The sequence below is a fragment of the Erythrolamprus reginae genome, chromosome Z, assembly GCF_031021105.1.
Source record: "Erythrolamprus reginae isolate rEryReg1 chromosome Z, rEryReg1.hap1, whole genome shotgun sequence".
Lineage (NCBI taxonomy): Eukaryota > Metazoa > Chordata > Lepidosauria > Squamata > Dipsadidae > Erythrolamprus > Erythrolamprus reginae.
Genome location: NC_091963.1, coordinates 63,926,693 through 63,946,673, shown reverse-complemented (window position 1 = coordinate 63,946,673; position 19,981 = coordinate 63,926,693). Strand labels below are relative to the sequence as shown.

Below are 19,981 nucleotides of genomic sequence, written 5' to 3'. Positions count from 1 at the left end.
TGTCACATAATTATTTGGGGCTCGTTGCAGAATAAGGTCCCTTCCCACTATGTTATTCTGGTTGCCTAATTATTGACGTCACTAGTATACAAAAATTCCAACTGATCAATAATGATCAATAATTTAAGGGACAGAAGACTACAAGTAGGCAAACTTAGATCAACTGATGTGCAAGGGAAGAAACCATGTTAAGCTTGTTTATATCTTATTTGTTACCGAAACTAATTTATGAGTCGAAATAATAGATTTAAAAGATATATTTGCTCCCAACTAGTAGATTCAATATCTCAATATACCTTTTTGTGACAGTTTTCATCATTTTCCAATCATAGTTGATGGGGGGGGGGGAGGGGGGAGGAAACTTTCCTACTGTTTTGAGCCTGGAAGTGAAATCTGTGGCATCTCACTATGATACTAGGCAGTATTCCAAGTGTAAGGCCACACTTGGAATACTGCATTCAGTTTTGGTCGCCACGATGCAAAAAAAGATGTTGAGACTCTGGAAATAGTGCAGAGAAGAGCAACAAAGAAGATTAGAGGACTGGAGGCTAAAACATATGAAGAATGGTTGCAGGAACTGGTCATGGCAAGATCCAGGGGGAAACATGATAGCAGTGTTCCAATATCTCAGGGTTTGCTACAAAGAAGAGTCAAGCTATTCTCCAAAGCACCTGAAGGTAGAACAAGAAGAAATGTTCAAGGAGAGAGGCAACTTAGAACTAAGGAGGAATTTCCTGACAGTGAGAACAATTAATCAGTGGAACAGCTTGCCTCCAGAAGTTGTGAATGCCCCAATAGTGGAAGTTTTTAAGCAGATGTTGGATAACCATCTGTCTGAAGTAGAGTAGGATTTCCTGCCTAAGCAGGGGGTTGATTTCCAAGGTTCCTTCCAACTGTGTTGTTATTATTATGATGTAACTTTAACTTCCAAAATGGTTATTTCTTGCACCTTTCCATTTTGGGGCCTACTACTTCCTCCCCTTCGTAAATCTTTTCCTCAATATCTTTTTTTATTCCTTCTTTTATCATAACCAAAAAACTCTAAAAATATCTTTAGGAATGTAATCAAACCTGTTATCTTCATCTTCATTACAATATCATTATAATTTTCTTATTAATCAGGATTTCATAAATTATTTTAAAACAATTGTTTAAATCAAACTTCCATATGATAAATATTCAGATTTTCCATTTAAATATATATTTCATAAGTTAAAATCATTACTAACTCAATAGATCATTAAATAACAATTCGGGGTTATCAATCATTAATTGTAAAATCTTTCTTCTACAAGATGATATTTATCTTGTATAAGGAGAAACCACTCTAAAAAAAAAGGTAAATATATTCAAATTATGTAGAACAAATGATTAATTCCAAAATTCATACTATAATATTATATTATAATATTATCATACACTTTGTATTGTTTTAAACAAGTCAGCAGGACTCACATTAACAATCCTCTTGGGTATGATAAGTATAGTTGGAAGAAAAAGTCTAATTACACAGGGTTAAGTATGTTCCCATTTGAAGTAACATTTTATTACAAAATTACCTCTTCTGTTACTAGAAATGAATCAAAATTAAATGGGTAACTTATTTTACTTGCAAAATATGTTGCTGGCTTGCTGGAAGGGACTTCTATTTCTGAGCAGGAGAGAAAGCCACAGTCATCTGAAGCAGCTCCCCTTGGAGAAAGATCAAATTTTCATCCACTTGACCTTCTTTCCTAAAGTCTCTTCTACCCTCCTGCCCCTTCTCCTAGTGCCTCCTTTCTGCATATAGGAGCCACAATTGGTTCAGCCTGCTGCCAATCGAGCGGCTGAGGGGCATTGCTGGCTAAACTCTAGCAAGAGCAGAAGTGGCCGTCCAAGTCAAAGCCTCATGTTGCCAGAGCTATGATGTTTCCTTCCACCCCACCCTTTGCATATCAACCACACAGCTTTGGAAAATGCTGTGCGGCAGTTTCCTGATGGGTAGAGGGAACAGTTGTTATTACCTATAAAGCCCTACATGGCATTGGACCAGATTACTTACGGGACCGCCTTCTGCCGCATGAATCCCAGCATCTGGTTAGGTCCCACAGAGACAGCCTCGACCAGGTCCTGTCAACTAGACAATGTCACTTGGTGGGGCCTAGGGGAAGAGCCTCTGGAATCAGCTCCCCCGAGATTCATACTGCCCCCACCCCCCTAACCTTCTGCAAGAATCTGAAAACCTATTTATGCCGCCAGGCTTGGGATCACTAGACCCTAGCCTCTGGCCAACAAATGTGTGGTATGTTTATGGTTGAATCTGAATGAATGATTTTTAATGTTTTAGCTTTTTTAGAGTGGTTTTAGATTAGTTATTTATATCAATTGGATTTCAGATGTGTTATTGTATATTGTTTTTTAATGTTATGAGCCGCTCTGAGTCCATGGAGAGGGGCGGCATACAAAGTCCAATTAATAAATAGCGGATTCCAAACTCCAGGATCTCCCTCAATCAGGGGACTCTAATCCACCCAGAGTCTCAGTGGTTACATCTGACTGTCCGACACTTGAGGAGGAACTCCAGAGGAGAACAACCTGCCAGAAGATATGATCTTCATCACTCAGGTATTTCAATGGAAACCTGCTACACATATCTACAATGCTACATAGTTGGCCTATTGAACATTTTACCTCCAGTCTCACCTTGATCCATTGTCTCCATTGATTCCTCAGATTTTGACCTTTTGCAAGTGGGACTTAATAAAGGCTAGGTTCCCAATATTCTCCAGAGACAGGTTGTGGCCTTGTCCCAGCTATCAGAATCAACTATTTGCTTTCTTAACAGAAAACATCTGCAGTTCTTTGAAAGGTGAAGTAAATTTGAGACCCCAGATTATGCATTGATATCCTTCTTGGGATCTTTCAATTGTCCTGAGTTAAGAGTTCTCTGTTTGAGCCGCTTTAGAGTTTCTCTCAGATTCCTGTCACTCAAGACTGCCTTCCTGGTCACTATCACCTCGGCCAGGAGGATTTCCAAATTGGAAGCACTGTCAGTGTGTGAGGACTTGTGTCACTTCCTCCCAGACAGGGTCATCCTATGTCTGGATCCATCCTTCCTTCCAAAAATAAACTCTTGGTTCTACCAGACTCAGGTGATTCTGCCGGACTTTTGTCCCAACCTATAAAATCCATTCTCACCATTAACAATTTGATTAAACTGTTTTTTGGGAAAATATTAAAAATCTACCTCTTTTTATATTTCATGCTATTTGTTTTAATCAACTATCTTGAACTTGTAATGTTGCCATGTTTCTATACTTTTTTCTCTTCTGATTCCTTCGTGATTGGGCGGCACAGAAGTCGAATGAATGAATGAATGAATGAATGAATGAATGAATGAATGAATGAATGAATGAATAAATAAATGGTCTTCCTATTTTATGACACCCGCTACAGTATATTTTCATATCTATTAATAGGGTATATAGATTTCACTGTGAATTACCTTGGTTGGGAACATGCAATTTAGAAGCACATTCAATATTTCATTATCCACATTTATTTAAAAAACCTCAACTCAACCCAAAGGATTTTAATCATACAGGTTGAAGTATGATGAACAAAAATGGTAAAATATTTGTAATACAAACTAATATATTTTATTTTAAAATTATCCTTTTGACATTTTCTCAAGAAGCTTACAATTTTAAACAATTTGCTTAGTAAGACCCGTAAAAATGTCAAACTAATTAAAGAATGTCTAAGAGTGCATTTTTAGTATTTCTGTTCTATATATCCAGAAGTGTAAAAGTATCTTCTTTCGGTATAAAGACTCACTCGTGTCAAAAAGCCAGAACAAAAGTATAGAAATTAAAATGTACTTGCTTAATGATAATCCTGAGAAAGGCAATTCTATTTCAGTTTCTCACAAACATATCAGAATCTCACAAACATGTTTAACTTGTCAGTTCTTTAGCTGAAATATCTCCCTTTTCTACCACAAGGTGTTGCTTGTTCAAAACTGAATTGTTGGTTAACATCAGTAACAGACACTAGTTGTAGGCCAGCCCATGGATCTTCAAGCATTGAAGGTTTATAATAATTCTCCACATCATCATTGGACAGTATTTTCTCTTTCCTATGTGGTGTACCAAATGGAGTCAATATTCGGGGTGATCCCTTCGAGAGAAATCATGAAACAAAAGAAAAGAACATAGTTAACATTTGTTAATTAAAATAAATATATATTTTTGCATTCAGTATCAACTTTATATAAGTTCTTCAATATCTCCATCCATCCTAAAAATTCAATTTATACACATTATTAACTAGCTATTATTTTATATTCACACTTAAAAATTATAACCAAAGAAAAATACTGAGATGGTGAATGCTTAAATAATATATTAAAACAAGTATAGAAAATTATAAATACTGTAGTTCTAATTAAACAATTACCGTACTTTTCGGTGTATAAGACGCACCTTTTTGATGCAAAAAAGTATGTCAAAACCTGGTTGCATCTTATACACCGAACATTGCATGGGATGGGGGAAGTTGGGCGGTGGTCAGCAGCAGTGGTGGCAGCCTTTGTTGGCTGGAGGCCAGCGGCTCGGCCCTAGAGATGGGTGGGGCACCCAGCATTCAGAGGGGAGGACACCAGTTTTGGAATACCGGCGGTCGCCGATCTCCCTTGGTAGGTTCATCTCGCATGGAGAGACCGAGAGTGCCCACCTTTCCTTCCTCTTCACGGCCACCAAGGAGAGCAGCGCGGCACTTGCAACTCTTTCCTGGCCTTGAATCAACAGCGACTGTAGCAACCTCAAATGCTGCTGCTACTTCCTCCTCTGTAAACTAACTTGGCTCAGTGGCCTTGACATCATTTCCTCCCAGCATGGTGAGGACAGGAGGCTGCTACTTTTGCCACCGCTGGTTCTAATGGAAGCTGAGGCAAACAGGCAGTGCTGCGTTCTTCTCAGACCCACTTCATCCTTCCTCCTCAGCGTCAAGCAGAGCTGCCATAAGCCACCTGGGTTTCGGTTCTGGGTGGGGATGGCAGGGAAGGAAAGTGTGTGTGCAGTGGAAAGGACAGGGTTCCTGCGGCAAGTAAGGCCGGTCCTTACAATTGAACGGGGCAGTTGTCATTGTAGGGACAGAGGCCAGCCAGGGAAAAGAAAAGGCAAACAAAGGCAACGGAGAGGGAGAATTGAGGGTCATTTAGGGTGAAAGGTGCGTAGAGTGGTGGGCAACAGAGAAGCACCGCAGTCAGGTTTTCGGCTGGAGCCGGGAGAAGGGGATGAGGATAAACTGCTTGGCCCTTCAGAGACACAGAACTGGGCCTTTTTCATCTGGCAATGCAGCAAATCACTTTCGGAGGTGGATCCCGGCAGCAGAGGAATTCTGGGAGTTGAAGTCCATAAGCCTTGAAGCTGTCAAGTTTGAAGACCCCTGGGTTGGGATGCAAGGATCTTCAAACCTGGCAAGTTTAAGGCTTGTGGACTCAACTTCCATTTTTGAGCCAGCCTGACTGATTAAGGAATTCTGGGAGTTGGAGTCCACAAGTCTTGAAGCTCTCAAGTTTGAAGTTTGGTAAAAGTGTACATGGTTTTAAAAAGTGTACATGGTTTTAAAAAGTATTCTGTTACACTGGAATTTTATTAAACAATATACTACACCTTTTAGTTCAGAATACTTTTTTCCTTGTTTTCCTCCTCTAAAATCTAGGTGCGTCTTATACACCCAGGGCCGCCGATAGACGGGTACTACTGGGAGCGCCGTACCGGGCCCTGGGCAAATTGGGGCCCGCAGTCAGCGGCTCCTTGCACATGCCCAGTCTGTACCCTCCCTCTTTTGCCGGCTGCCTGCCTTTACCAGCAGCAGAGAGAGAAAGAGAGAGGTAGAGAAGGGCTTACAAGGGGGGCGGCGAAAGGAGGGTAATTATAATTTTATTTTATTTTTAAGCGGGGAAGCGCCAAACCGAGACAAACGCGCGCCAGCCCTCGCCACGTGCGCGCCGTGGTGAGGCGACTGAGATTTCGACCCCGCCGTCTGGGGGGGAAAGGCATGGGCCCGACGTGAGGAAACTCGAGGGAATTTTTTTTTAAAGGACTTTAATCATAGACGGGAGGACGAGCCCGGAGGGATGTGGTGGCTCGCCGGGATGTGCTTGTGGGTCGTCGGGGCTCTGGCGTGGACGCCCGGGCAGCCGCGCAACCTCTACTGCCCCTTCAACTTGAGCTCCCTAGCGGCGCTCTCGGCTCCGTTCAAGACGGGTGCCGCCGGGACGTCGTTGGCGGAGTCTCCCGCTGCAGCGGCGGGCAACCGAGTGGAGAAACTCGGGCGGGCTTTCAAGCAGCAGGTGAGGCAGTTGCGAGAGAAGAGCGACCGCTTGGAGCTGGTCTTCCTGGTGGACGAGTCGTCGAGTGTGGGCCAGGCGAACTTCCTCAGCGAGCTGCGCTTCGTCAAGAAGCTGCTCTCCGACTTCCCGGTGGTGGCCACGGCCACGCGGGTGGCCATCGTGACTTTCTCCTCCAAGAACAACGTGGTGCCCCACGTGGACTACATCACGCCTCCCGCCCGGCCGCAGCAGTGGCAGCACAAGTGCGCCCTGCTCAGCCGCGAAATCCCGGCCATCGGCTACCGAGGGGGCGGCACCTACACCAAGGGGGCTTTCCAGCAAGCCGCGGTGAGTGGGCTGGCGGTTAATCTGGAATTAATTTTACCAACTCCCGATTAAAAATGCGTGCATTTTTATTCAATGGTGCCTTAAGAGACCTGGGTCTGGTGTTGGACTAGAACCCGGGGAGACCTGGGTTCTAATCACTGCCAAGTTCTGACTACAGGTAGTCCTCTACTTAGGACCACAGTAGAGGCCAGAGTTTCCATTGCAAGTGAATTTTGCCTCACTTTATGACCTTTCTTGCCACAGTTGTTAAGTGAGTCACTGCAGTTGTTAAGTAACAAGGTTGTTAAGTGAATCAGGCTTCCCTGATTGACTTTGCTTGTCAGAAAGTTGCAAAACGACCCCTGAGCTACTGCAATGGTATGAACCAGTTGCCCAGCTCCCATATTTCTATCACATGGCCATGGGGATGCTGCACTGGTCATAATTGTGAAAAATGGTCATAAGTCATCTTTTGTTTTAGTGATGCTGTAACTTTGCAGGTCACTAAATTAACTGTTCCAAGTCGAAGATTACCTGTGTTCCTTTTGTGACTGGTCAAGTCAGCTTGATATTATTATTATTATTATTATTATTATTATTATTATTATTATTATTATTATTATTATTATTTAGATTTGTATGCCACCCCTCTTTGAAGACTCAGATATAACTAAAGTGATGTTCTCTTAAAGCCATGTTCTCTTAAAACTGCAGATTAACAGTTTCCAATGCGACTGTCTGATTCTTGCTAATTTAAATCGTTTGAAAAAAAATGGCATGGGCTTCCCTAACACAATTTTGGCTGCTGCTTCTAAATTATTTTTGCTCAAAAAGCTGTGCAGGACTAGCATGCATTTTCTACAGCAGCTTTTTCCATGCCTGGCGGACTCAATATATTTCCACACAGCATGATCAATACATGGGAATTCTTACAGTGTATTTTCAATCTAGAGAGTATGAGCTTGAAGAAAATGGTCATTTTGGGATTTATTTGCAGAAAAGTCCATCTTTAGAGGCACTTGTGTGATGGATAAAGATGGCCAAGTGATTGGTCCCTGTGTGGCTTCCTGACAGCAGCACCATTATGAGATTGAATGGGTCATCTTGGATAATATAAAATACAAAATTTGTATATATTTTTACATTTGTAAGACTGTAGTGTTTTTTCAGGGGAACTTGAGTAGAACAAGTTGTGACATTGGCAGTTCGTGGTTTTATGGTGTCGTTTCTTTTTTAATGGAAAAAAAATGATGATGGATTGGGTGATTTTTAATAGTGTCATACAGAATTCCTATCATATAAGAAGAGACAATACAATAAATACTCTCTCCACTCATCTCCCCTAATCAGAATCTCCTGTATGTGATTAAGTATGGAAGCAGAAAAAGCAAATTCAGAGGCAGCTTAGAAACAAATAAGTACCGTATTTTCCGGCGTATAAGACGACTTTTTAACCCCTGAAAATCTTTTCCACAGTGGGGGGTCGTCTTATACGCCGGATACTGATTCCAGGCTCCGGAGGGAGCTCGGGCGGTGTCGAGAAGACGGGATTCCGGGTGCCGAGCGCCACCTGCCCGCCGTTCCAGCGCCTCGGCCTGCTCGCCCGGCCTCTTGCCCGGCGGGGAGAGCAAAGGCGGCGCCGAGAGTAGCGGAGGCGAGGCGGAGAAGAAAGAAGCGGTGGATAGCTGGCGAGGCGCCGGCTAGAGGGCTGGACTTCGCCGCTTTGCTGCCGCTCCCACCGCCGGCTTTGCTGGGGTTGAGCGCCACGCCCGGCGGCAGGAACTGCGGGGGGTAGCCGGCATAACGAGCCCTTGCCGCGGCTATCCGCCGCTTCTTTCTTCTCCGCCTCGCCTCCGCTACTCCCGCCGCCGCCTTTGCCTCTTGCCCGGCGGGGAGAGCAAAGGTGGTGGCGGGAGTAGCGGAGGCGAGGCGGAGAAGAAAGAAGCGGCGGATAGCTGGCGAGGCACCGGCTAGAGGGCTGGACTTCGCCGCTTTGCTACCGCTCCCACCGCCGGCTTTGCTGGGGTTGAGCGCCACGCCCGGCGGCAGGAACTGCGGGGGGTAGCCGGCATAACGAGCCCTTGCCACAGCTATCCGCCGCTTCTTTCTTCTCCGCCTCGCCTCCGCTACTCCCGCCGCCGCCTTTGCCTCTTGCCCGGCGGGGAGAGCAAAGGTGGCGGCGGGAGTAGCGGAGGCGAGGCGGAGAAGAAAGAAGCGGCGGATAGCTGGCGAGGCGCCGGCTAGAGGGCTGGACTTCGCCACTTTGCTACCGCTCCCACCGCCGGCTTTGCTGGGGTTGAGCGCCACGCCCGGTGGCAGGAACTGTGGGGGGGGGGTAGCCGGCATAACGAGCCCTTGCCGCAGCTATCCGCCGCTTCTTTCTTCTCCGCCTCGCCTCCGCTACTCCCGCCGCCGCCTTTGCCTCTTGCCCGGCGGGGAGAGCAAAGGTGGCGGCGGGAGTAGCGGAGGTGAGGCGGAGAAGAAAGAAGCGGCGGATAGCCGCGGCAAGGGCTCGTTAGCCGGAGCGTACGCCGGCTACCCCCTGCAGTTCCTGCCGCCGGGCGTGGCGCTCAACCCCAGCAAAGCCGGCGGTGGGAGCGGCAGCAAAGCGGCGAAGTCCAGCCCTCTAGCCGGCGCCTCGCCAGCTATCCGCCGCTTTTTTCTTCTCCGCCTCGCCTACGCTACTCCCGCCGTCACCTTTGCTCTCCCCGCCGGGCAAGAGGCAAAGGCGGCGGCGGGAGTAATGGAGGCGAGGCGAAGAAGAAAGAAGCGGCGGATAGCCGCGGCAAGGGCTCGTTAGCCGGAGCGTATGCTGGCTACCCCCCGCAGTTCCTGCCGTTTAATTTTGGCTTGTTAAATGATTCACAGGTACCGCTATGCTATATACAGTGGAACCCCGACATAAGAGCTGCTCTACTTAAGAGCAACTCGAGATAAGAGCTGGGAGGGGAGAGATATTTTTGTTCTACTTACAAGCCCAAATTCGAGATACAAGCGCCAAGGAGCTGTCTCCTGAAGCCAAACGCTAACTTCCGCGTTCGGCTTCAGGAGACAGCTGCGAAGCGGCGCGCGTGTTTTAAAAGGTTGCAGCCGGCCTGGGGGGCTCGGGGGGGTGCTTGCAGCTTTCTTTCTTGCTCTTTTTCTTTCTCTCTTTTACCTTCCCTTCCTCTATTTCTTCTTTTCTTTCTCCTTCCCACCTTCTTCCCTCCCTCCCTCCCTTCACTCATTCCTCTCTTACTCTCCCCTTTCATAAGTTTCCTTGCTTCCTTCCTCTGTTCCTGTCCCTTCCCCCTTTCTTTCTTTCTTTCTTTCTTTCTTGCTCTTTTTCTTTCTCTCTTTTACCTTCCCTTCCTCTATTTCTTCTTTTCTTTCTCCTTCCCACCTTCTTCCCTCCCTCCCTTCACTCATTCCTCTCTTACTCTCCCCTTTCATAAGTTTCCTTGCTTCCTTCCTCTGTTCCTGTCCCTTCCCCCTTTCTTTCTTTCTTTCTTTCTTTCTTTTTCTTGCTCTTTTTCTTTCTCTCTTTTACCTTCCATTCCTCTATTTCTTCTTTTCTTTCTCCTTCCCACCTTCTTCCCTCCCTCCCTCCCTTCACTCATTCCTCTCTTACTCTCCCCTTTCATAAGTTTCCTTGCTTCCTTCCTCTGTTCCTGTCCCTTCCCCCTTTCTTTCTTTCTTTCTTTCTTTCTTTCTTTCTTTCTTTCTTTCTTTCTTGCTTGCTCTTTTTCTTTCTCTCTTTTACCTTCCCTTCCTCTATTTCTTCTTTTCTTTCTCCTTCCCACCTTCTTCCCTCCCTCCCTCCCTCCCTTCACTCATTCCTCTCTTACTCTCCCCTTTCATAAGTTTTCTTGCTTCCTTCCTCTGTTCCTGTCCCTTCCCTCTTTCCTTCCTTCCTTCCCACCCTCTGTCCATTCATTCACCCATTCCTCTCTTGATCGCTTAAAGCCGGTCCCTGGTGCAAAAAGGGTTGGGGACCTCTGTCCTACAGGATTGGGTGGCAGAGAAGTTGAACATATGTAAATTTAAAAGTTTAAGAAAGTTTACAAGTTAAGTGAAAGAAACTTCATTATTCATTTATATGTACATGTACATTTCTTCATTAAAAACATGTCTTTCTGCATAATTTAGACTAACTTTGTGAGTTTTTTGAGGGCTGGAACCAATTAAAATTATTTACATTAATTCCTATGGGGAAAAGTCGTTCGAGATAAGAGCTGCTCGACTTAAGAGCCCAGGTCCGGAACGAATTAAACTCGTATCTCGAGGTACCACTGTACTGTGGTTTACAAGTATATTGGCCATATACTATTGTTAAGCAAAAACCAAAACTAATCACAATATTACGTATTACAATTATTAATATTTGGCTTCCTTCCTTTTTTTCTGTTGTATATATCTCCAGTCTGTGTTTGTAGCTACGGTCTCCTTCCTCATTTGTTTGTCCCTTCACAGCATACCTTTCTGCATTGTATTTTCCATTGTTTCAGGGCAAACCAGTACTTTCCCCCCACCCATAGCAACAGTGTTGATCACTGACTACCCTTTGCATTTCTAAAAATACAACGCAGACATTTAATGCATCTATAATGTCTTCTCAATGCAATTCCCATTGATTGGAATGCTTTCCTCCTAGAAATAGCATGCACAATTTTGCTATTAAACTGCACAGAGTCTAGAAATGATTCAGTTCAGCATTTCACGAAGGGGCAGGAGATAAATGAATAAGTGGAGACACCCCCCCCCCCCAAAACCCCCCCCCCAGGCTTTCACTGGGGTTTGAAAAAAATAAATTCACCCCTTATTTTTAAAGATTATATTTTTAATAATTATATTTTTCAGGCCTGCAAGTGCCTGTTGTAAACGGGAAGAAAAGCCCAGAGTGAATTTTGACAATGTTTCCTTTCACAAACCTAACTACCTTTTTATTTGGTGTGCGTCAGAAGAGGGGTAGTCTTATACGGTGAGTATATCTCAAATTCTATATTTTAACTGGAAAAGTTAGGGGGTCGTCTTATATGCCCAGTCGTCTTATACGCCGGAAAATACGGTATATTATCAAATAAGTTGTCATGAATCTCTATTTCATCACAGATGCTTCTGATTGACTATTCTTTTTTTTTTTTAGAAAAAAATTATTGCAGTATATACAAATTAAAACAAGACAATAGGTTCTGATTGACTATTGACTATTCATAACATTTTGAGGGGCAGGCCAGTTTTTATTACCAAAAATTAGTAAGGAAAAACCACCTCTTTCTCCCAACATTCACAGAAAAAGCAAGCCGCCCTCCGCTCTCTCTCTTTCTCTCTCTGTTGCTGGCGTGGTGTATGAGAGAGAAAGAGAGAGAGCGGAGGGCGGCTTGCCGGTCCACGCCCGCCTGGATAAGCGGTCCCGCATGGCCCCAGCGCCGGACCCCGCCGTTGATCTCCGCCCCCGTTCGGCTCTGCAGCTGAGAAGCAGCAGCCACGTCCACCCCTTCACCCTCCCCCTGCGTCCCCCGGCACCCAGCGTCTGGCCCCACACCGCCTGCACCACCTGGTAACGCGCCCGATCTCTGCCTCTCTCTTTCTCTCTCTGCTGCTGGTGTGGTGCATGAGAGAGAAAGAGAGAGAGAGAAAAAATAAGGGAGAGAGAAAGAGAGAGAAAGGAAGGGGAGAGATAGAAAGGGTGAGAGAGAAAGAGGGAGAGATAGAGAAGGAGAGAGAGAAAGAGAGAGATACAAAGAGAGTGAGTGAGAGAAGGAGAGATAAGACAGAGAAAGAAAGAGAGGGGCAGAGAGAAAGAAAGAAAGAGAGGGACAGAGAGAAAGTAAGAGGGACAGAGAGAAAGAGAGGGACAGAGAGAAAGAAAGAGAGGGACAGAGAGAAAGAAAGAGGGACAGAGAGAAAGAAAGAGGGACAGAGAGAAAGAAAGAGAGGGACAGAGAGAAAGAAAGAGAGGGACAGAGAGAAAGAAAGAGAGGGACAGAGAGAAAGAAAGAGGGACAGAGAGAAAGAAAGAAAGGGACAGAGAGAAAGAAAGAGAGGGACAGAGAGAAAGAAAGAGAGGGACAGAGAGAAAGTAAGAGGGACAGAGAGAAAGAGAGGGACAGAGAGAAAGAAAGAAAGAGAGGGACAGAGAGAAAGAAAGAGGGACAGAGAGAAAGAAAGAGGGACAGAGAGAAAGAAAGAGAGGGACAGAGAGAAAGAAAGAGAGGGACAGAGAGAAAGAAAGAGGGACAGAGAGAAAGAAAGAAAGGGACAGAGAGAAAGAAAGAGAGGGACAGAGAGAAAGAAAGAAAGAGGGACAGAGAAAGGGAGAGAGAAAGAGAAAGAAAGGTAGAGAGAAAGGGAGAGATAGAAAGAGAGTGAGTGAGTGAGAGAAAGAGAAGAGAGAGAGAAAGAAAGAGAGAGGGGGAGAGAAAGAGGGAAAGATAGAGAGGGAGAGAGAAAGGAAGAAGAGAGATAGAAAGGGAGAGAGAGAGAGAAAGGAGGAGACAGAGAGGGAGAGAGAAAGAGGGAGAGATAGAAAGAGAGTGAGTGAGAGAAAGAGAGAAGAGAGAGAAAGAAAGAAAGAGAGAAAGAGAAAAAGAGGACAGAGAGAGAGATAGAGAGAGAGAGAGAATTAGAAAGACAGAAGGACAGAGAGAAAGGGAGAGAGAGAGAAAGAAAGAGGAAGAATAAATGTTAAATATTGTATTTGTTCCCATTTTGTTTTTTACTTTAAATAAGGTATGTGCAGTGTGCATAGGGATTTGTTCACACGTTTTTTTAATAGTCTGGCCCTCCAACAGTCTGAGGGACAGTGAGCTGGCCCCCTGTGTAAAAAGTTTGGGGTCCCCTGATCTACACTGTTCAAAAAAATAAAGGAAACACTTAAACAACACAATATAACTCCAAGTAAATCAAACTTCTGTGAAATCAAACTGTCCACTTAGGAAGCAACGCTGATTGACAACTTGGAGTTTATATTGTGTTGTTTAAGTGTTCCCTTCCCTTTTTTTTGAGCAGTGTACTTTGAAATTAACTTGGATACCACGGGCTCGTTCAGACCTGCGTTCACCGATGGGCGTAAAAACTAGATCGAAAAGGATATTGAAATGTGAAGCAATATGAAATTGTATTTGGTTTTTTTTTAACAGCTCCTATTTTAATACCACTGATAACTACACAACCCCCTGGATAATTAGAATAGAATAACAGTGGGAAGGCACCTTGGAGGTCTTCTAGTCCAACCCCCTGCTTAGACAGGAATCCTACACTACTTCAGACAGATGATTTTTTTTAAAAAAAGTAGTTATTATGTAAACATTAAAAAAATAAGATAGTACATAATCTATCATTTTACAATATACTTATTTGTTTGTTTAAATTTTGTATTTGCATTTTATAAGACAAGCAACAAAACAACACACCATAACAAACACCACCCCCGTCCCTTTTGAACTGTTATCCTCACAGTTCCTTCTTTATATAGTTATACGGCCTGTAACATCAGCGGTTATTATATGATTATTCTATAGTTCCAGTAAAACTAAGGTCAAGTTGTTGCTATCATAATCTTATGAATAAAATTAATTCTGGGAACATCGGGTTTTATTTACAGCTATTTTCAGATGATTATCTAACATCTTCTTAAAAACTTTAAAAAAGTAGTTTTAAAATGGCGGGGGGGGGGGGCAGACACTTAGGCTGTATGGGCCTCCAAAATTCCTGATGGCGGCCCTGTATACACCGGTGCGTCTTATACATTGAAAAATATGATAGTTACCGTATTTTTCTGATAGAAGACGCACTGGAGTATAAGAAGCACTCTAGTTTTGGGGGAGGAAAATGGGAGGAAAAATCTGCCTATCAGGTATTCTTCTGGCTAGCCTCCTTGGTCTGGTCAGCTTCAGAACTTTATTTTATCCACTGGTTAGGGCTAAAAAAAACCTTATTCGAAGGGAATAGCAATGAAAAAAAAGCCCACAAGCCAAAAATATCATTAGCCCCTCTGAAGGGGTGAAAAAAAGAAGCTTTGAAAAAGTTACATTCAGAGTATAAGATGAACCCAAATTTTCAGCCTCTTTTAAGGGTGAAAAAAGGTGCATCTTATACGAAAAAAGGTGCATCTTATACGAAAAATACGGTATATAGATATGTATAGATTTTTCTGATTCCCTCATATTCCTCGCTCACTACCACTGCAGTGATCTGGTCCATATCAATTACCATAATATATGACAGATTGGCTAATATCTGCCTATCTGAAACTGGAAGTCCCACAGAATCTCAAGTCTTCTTTTTTAAATTTTTTATTAAATATTTATGTCAAGAAGAAAAAGACAAAAAGAAAAAGGAAAAAGTAATGACATATATATAAACAAATAAAACATAAAGACATACATTCAAGAACAACAATTAGGGTAAAGTGTTACATATACTGTATAGCATTTTAGATATGTACATAGTTACACTTAGGAGATAGGAGGAAATTCTGTAGCCTAAGGTATTGGTCTGTAAGAGGCTGCACAGCCTGCAGGTGGGGGGGGAAGTATTAGGAAGTGTTTTGATCACAAAATAGGAATGATCAGAAGCCTAAACCACTGAGCCTTTGGTACCAGGAAACTGTCTTCGGGACAGTCTCCTGCTGCATACCTCTCAGAGACCAATAAGATCTCATAGGATTGGCCTTCTCTGGGTCCTATCAACTAAGCAATGCTGGTTGGCAGGGCCGTGAGGGAGGGCCTTTTCTGTGGCTACCTCAGTTCTATGGAACCAACCCCCCCCCCCCGATGTCCGTACTGCTCCCACCCTACTGGCCACTCACCCTACTGAGCACCTGGTTTTGCCGGCAGGCCTGGGGGTCCTGAATACTACCATCTATCATGGCCGAATCTGTGTCAATAGGTTAGGTATGTATGTTGATTGATTGGTTTGTTGTGGGTTTTTTAATAGGATTTTATTGATTTATTATCTTAATGTTTAGTTTTCATTTTAATATTGATTTCTTCTATTATTATATTATATTGTGTTTTATATTTTGTATGCTGCCCTGAGCACCACTGGATTAGACAGCATAAAGTCAAATTAATAATAAATAAATAAATAAATAAATAAATAAGTAGGAAAAAGAATAAGAATTTAATGATATCAAAGAAGTCTTTCGAACTTGTGGCTATCCCAACTGGACCTTCATCAAATCCATAAAAAGATCCAGTACAAACTACTCTATAACAGACAAAGAAGAGAACAAAGAACAAAGCAATGTTGTCATTTCATACACTGCAGAAAGATCTGAAAATCCTAAGTATTTTCAACCAACAACATATATATGCATGCTTTAAACCTAACAATAAATTAAGGAAGAAGCTTATCTGCTCCAGGATAAAACATTCAGACATAACTGAGCAATGTGGTATATGCAGTACAGTGCAGTGAGACATGTCCAGATCTATACATTAGAGCAGGGGTCCCCAAACTTTTACCATAGGGGGCCAGTTCACTGTCCCTCGGACTATTGGAGGGCCGGACTATAAAAAAAACCTATGAACAAATCCCTATGCACAGTGCACATACCATATTTTAAAGTAAAAAACAAAATGGAAACGTACTATTTAGAGGGGGGGAAGAAGTCTGAAATTTATATATGTTTATGTTTTGGTTTTAATTTTCTTTTGTTAACATCTGATTGGCTATACAAGGTTTTCTTGGCTTATAGAAAAATGCACCAAGAAAGAAGGAAGCACTTTGGCATAATGGTTAATAACTTAGAAATATAATTGGTGTTGTACTTTTTCAGAACAAACCCCCTAGGGCAAGATTCAGCAGTCCATCTGAGAAAAGTCACTCATTTCAGTTTTGAAGTGAAATCCACATTCTGGAAACTTAACACCACTGATTTGAAAGAGGGATCAAAGAGGCCATCTATGTTAAAATTGAACAGCCCTGTCTACAGAGGGAGAGGGATATAACGCCACCTATATCTCCTGTCTACAGCACAATCCTTTCAGCAATCCCAAGAAGGTTCCACATTCATTTGCACTCTGACTTAGGTGACCCTGAAAGAACAGATAAATCCCCAGGGAGACTCAAGCTCTTGGAGAATTAACTGATCGATTTTCAAAATGCTAACAACCAGATGAATACAAAATATGTTCTGTTCCCCAACATTCTGTCAGAAGCTTCTTGGATGAGAAGTTCTCAAGGAAAAAAATGAAGAAAATCCAGTTGCCTTTTGAAAAGCACCTTTGGAATAACCATTACTTGGATGATTGAGAATCTTCATAAATGATTAGTTCAAATCCCTCTTTTTTAGTCTCTAAAAACTAAGGAGATTCTTTCTACATTGCTTTCTAGTTTTTCTCCTGTAGACTAAGCTGCCACTTCTCAGACAGTGTCAGTAACCCATGGCTCTTTCGACCCTGCTGTGGCTCCTGTCAGCTGAACCTACCACTGGCTGGCCCCGCCCCTCACGCTCCCCTTACAATCACTCCTTGCCTGTCCTGAGAAGATAAGGGTGATGATGGGGGAGGGAGATTTGCTCCATATTCCAGAGCAGGAACGATGTGCCCATGTACTTGCTGAGTCTCATGGGTGCTTCTTCAGGCCCTTGTTGATGCTGCACATATCTCAGTTGCTCAGGGAGATGTGCAATTTACTCTCCACCCTGAGACACTGGCTGGGCCTGGTTGCACTGGCGCTGCTGCTCTTGCCACTTCCATGGCCTGCCAACTGCTCTCACAGTGCCTTGCGCAGGACAGTTAAATTTAGCGCTTTCCAATGGGATAGACAACCTTCACTCCGTAAAAGACCTTGAAATAGTCAAACAGAATGACCTAAGTGCCAAAGCCACTGCAAAACATTGCAAAAAGGTTTTCAAGAGTTGTTAACCTAATTCTACATAGCTTCTTTTCAGATAATTTCACTCTACTAACCAAAGCATACAAAACTTTCACCAGACCAATCCTTGAATACTGCTCATCTGTCTGGAACCCACACCAGATTTTGGACATAAATACTGTATATTAGAAAGCGTCCAAAGATACTTTACAAGAAGAGTCCTCCACTCGCAACAGAATACCATACACAACCAGACTCGAAATCGTAAGCTTAGAAAGCCTAGAACTTCGCTGCCTTAAACACGACTTCTGTTTAGCCCATAAAATCATCTGCTACAACATCCCTCCTGTCAACCACTACTTCAGCTTCAACCACAACAATACACAAGCGCATAACAGATACAAACTCAGAGTTAATGCTAGACTGTAGAACTCACTACCAGACTATTGTTTCATCATCAAACACCCAAAACTTTACCCTTAGACTATTCACTGTTGACCTCACCCGATTTCTAAAAGGTCAGTAAGGGGCACGCATAAGTGCACCAGCGTGTCTACTGTCCCTGTCCTAGTTTCTCTCTTATTAGTACCAATATCATGTATATACACAATTTTATTTATTTGTATACTACTAATACGTACTTAACAAAATAAATAAAATAAAAAACATAACATATATACTGACAGAATACTAAACAGACGTGGGGGAAAAAAGCATGCTTAACACCAAGGACTCCTCAGTTTAGGCGCACAAAGCCTGAATGGCTGAATCCGATTATGTCTACCCTCCCTTCCCCCTAAGAAATACCTGGTTGTATATCTGGCAGCCCCCCGAAGGCAGTTGCTTGAAGGGCTGCTGCTGGTAAAATGCTCCTCCAGGGGACCTGCCGCTATTATAGGGAGCCAGATGACTGGGACTGGCACTGTGGGATCTATTTGGTGTGTGCGCCTTTGCCGAGCCTCCAAACCAACCTCCACCATCCCCACAAGCTTGGAAGCGGGGAGAGCGAGGAGAAATGTCGTACGGCCGCGAGCGGGATCCGTAAGGCAACATGTGTCGAGGGCTTCGGTAACTTTGTGGAGAGGCTCCTCCAGAGGCAGGACTCAGAAACCCGGAGCCACTTGAAGAGGGCGGGGTGGGAGGCCGAAAGCCTTGCTGATACATGGCGATCTCGTAGAGGCCCCAACAGCAACCGCCGATTTCCTTCGCCTAGTAAACTCGGGAGGAGTTCCGGGTCGATTCGTTTGCAGCTCTCCTTTGAAACTGCTCCGCCGAGTGTCTTCCGTTTCGCGATACAGGCTAATTCACCCGCGTGAATTAGAAATCGAAGCATTTGATTTGCGTGTTCTTAACGTTTTTGCAATACGTAGGATGCATTAATCGAATCGTTTACATTTATCGAATCACAACTTTTAGTAGGGGCGTGTGGTAGAAATTTAAAGTTTCAGTATAATTGACAATTTTTTCATTTATTTATTCCAGTATATTGGAGTTTTACGTTGGCCACTTGCTGGTAGTATCTCAATATCTAGAGTCTTTTCTTGGTACGGAATTTCTCTAATGTGCTATATTTGGACGCGTTCCAACAATGTTGTTTGGCAGGACCCAGGGAAAGAGCCTTCTCTGTGGCGGCCCCAGCCCTCTGGAACCAGCTCCCCCCAGAGATCAGAATTGCCCCCACCCTCCTCGTCTTTTGTAAGCTCCTTAAAACCCACTTCTGCCGTCAGGCATGGGGGAACTGAGATATTCCTTCCCCCTAGGCCTATACAATTTATGCATGGTATGTTTGTGTGTATGTTTGGTTTTTAATAAGGGTTTTTTAGTGGTTTTAAATATTAGATTTGTTACATGCTGTTTTTATTATTGTTGTTAGCCGCCCCGAGTCTACGTAGAGGGGCGGCATACAAATCTAATAAATAAACAAGTAAATAGGCTTTGTGGCTGATTTTTGGAGGGATTAGCTTCTGAGAATAGAATAGAATTCTTTATTGGCCAAACGTGATTGGACACACAAGGAATTTGTCTTAGTGCATATGCTCTCAGTATACATAAAAAAAGAGATACATTTTTCAAGAATCACGTGGTATAACACTCAATGGTTGTCATAGGGGTCAAATAAGTTGTGCGTGCTTGGGTTGTGAAGTAATATTCCTCTTTCATGTTTTGCTGATCGATCAATCTGAAAGATGACTAAAATGGGACGGCAAAACTGCAACGTTATTTTTCTATATTGTTTCCTTCTAAGCTCCCTTTTATGCTTCGCTGTGGGTAGTGGGTGCTAGGAGCGGATCGTTCTCGGTTATGGGGAAACTTGGAAGGACAAACAACCTATCTGCTTTGGCATGCAGTTGCCTCAAGAAAAAAGTAGCATTTTTGCTCAGGCTCACAGGCTATTCCATCCTAATGGTAGCTTAAACGGATAGATCTTCAACGGCATTAAAAAAAAGGAGAAGCGGGAACCATTTTTTTTTAGCACACAGCTTCCAAGACAAAGTTTCAAAGCTCGCGCTTGCGTCCTTTCACTGCCCCGCCCCC

At 43.6% G+C, this 19,981-nt stretch overlaps 1 protein-coding gene across 1 annotated transcript; it reads right to left on the bottom strand.

Annotated features, from left to right (window-relative positions):
• Positions 1-3,522: 3,522 nt before the first annotated feature.
• Positions 3,523-18,691, bottom strand: MPLKIP (M-phase specific PLK1 interacting protein). The gene is made up of 2 exons (XM_070730121.1): positions 18,254-18,691; positions 3,523-4,158 (listed from the first exon to the last, which is right to left on the bottom strand). Exons 1-2 carry the CDS (start codon positions 18,608-18,610, stop codon positions 3,952-3,954), a joined length of 564 nt encoding a protein of 187 aa, XP_070586222.1. The 5' UTR covers positions 18,611-18,691; the 3' UTR covers positions 3,523-3,951.
• Positions 18,692-19,981: the final 1,290 nt, after the last annotated feature.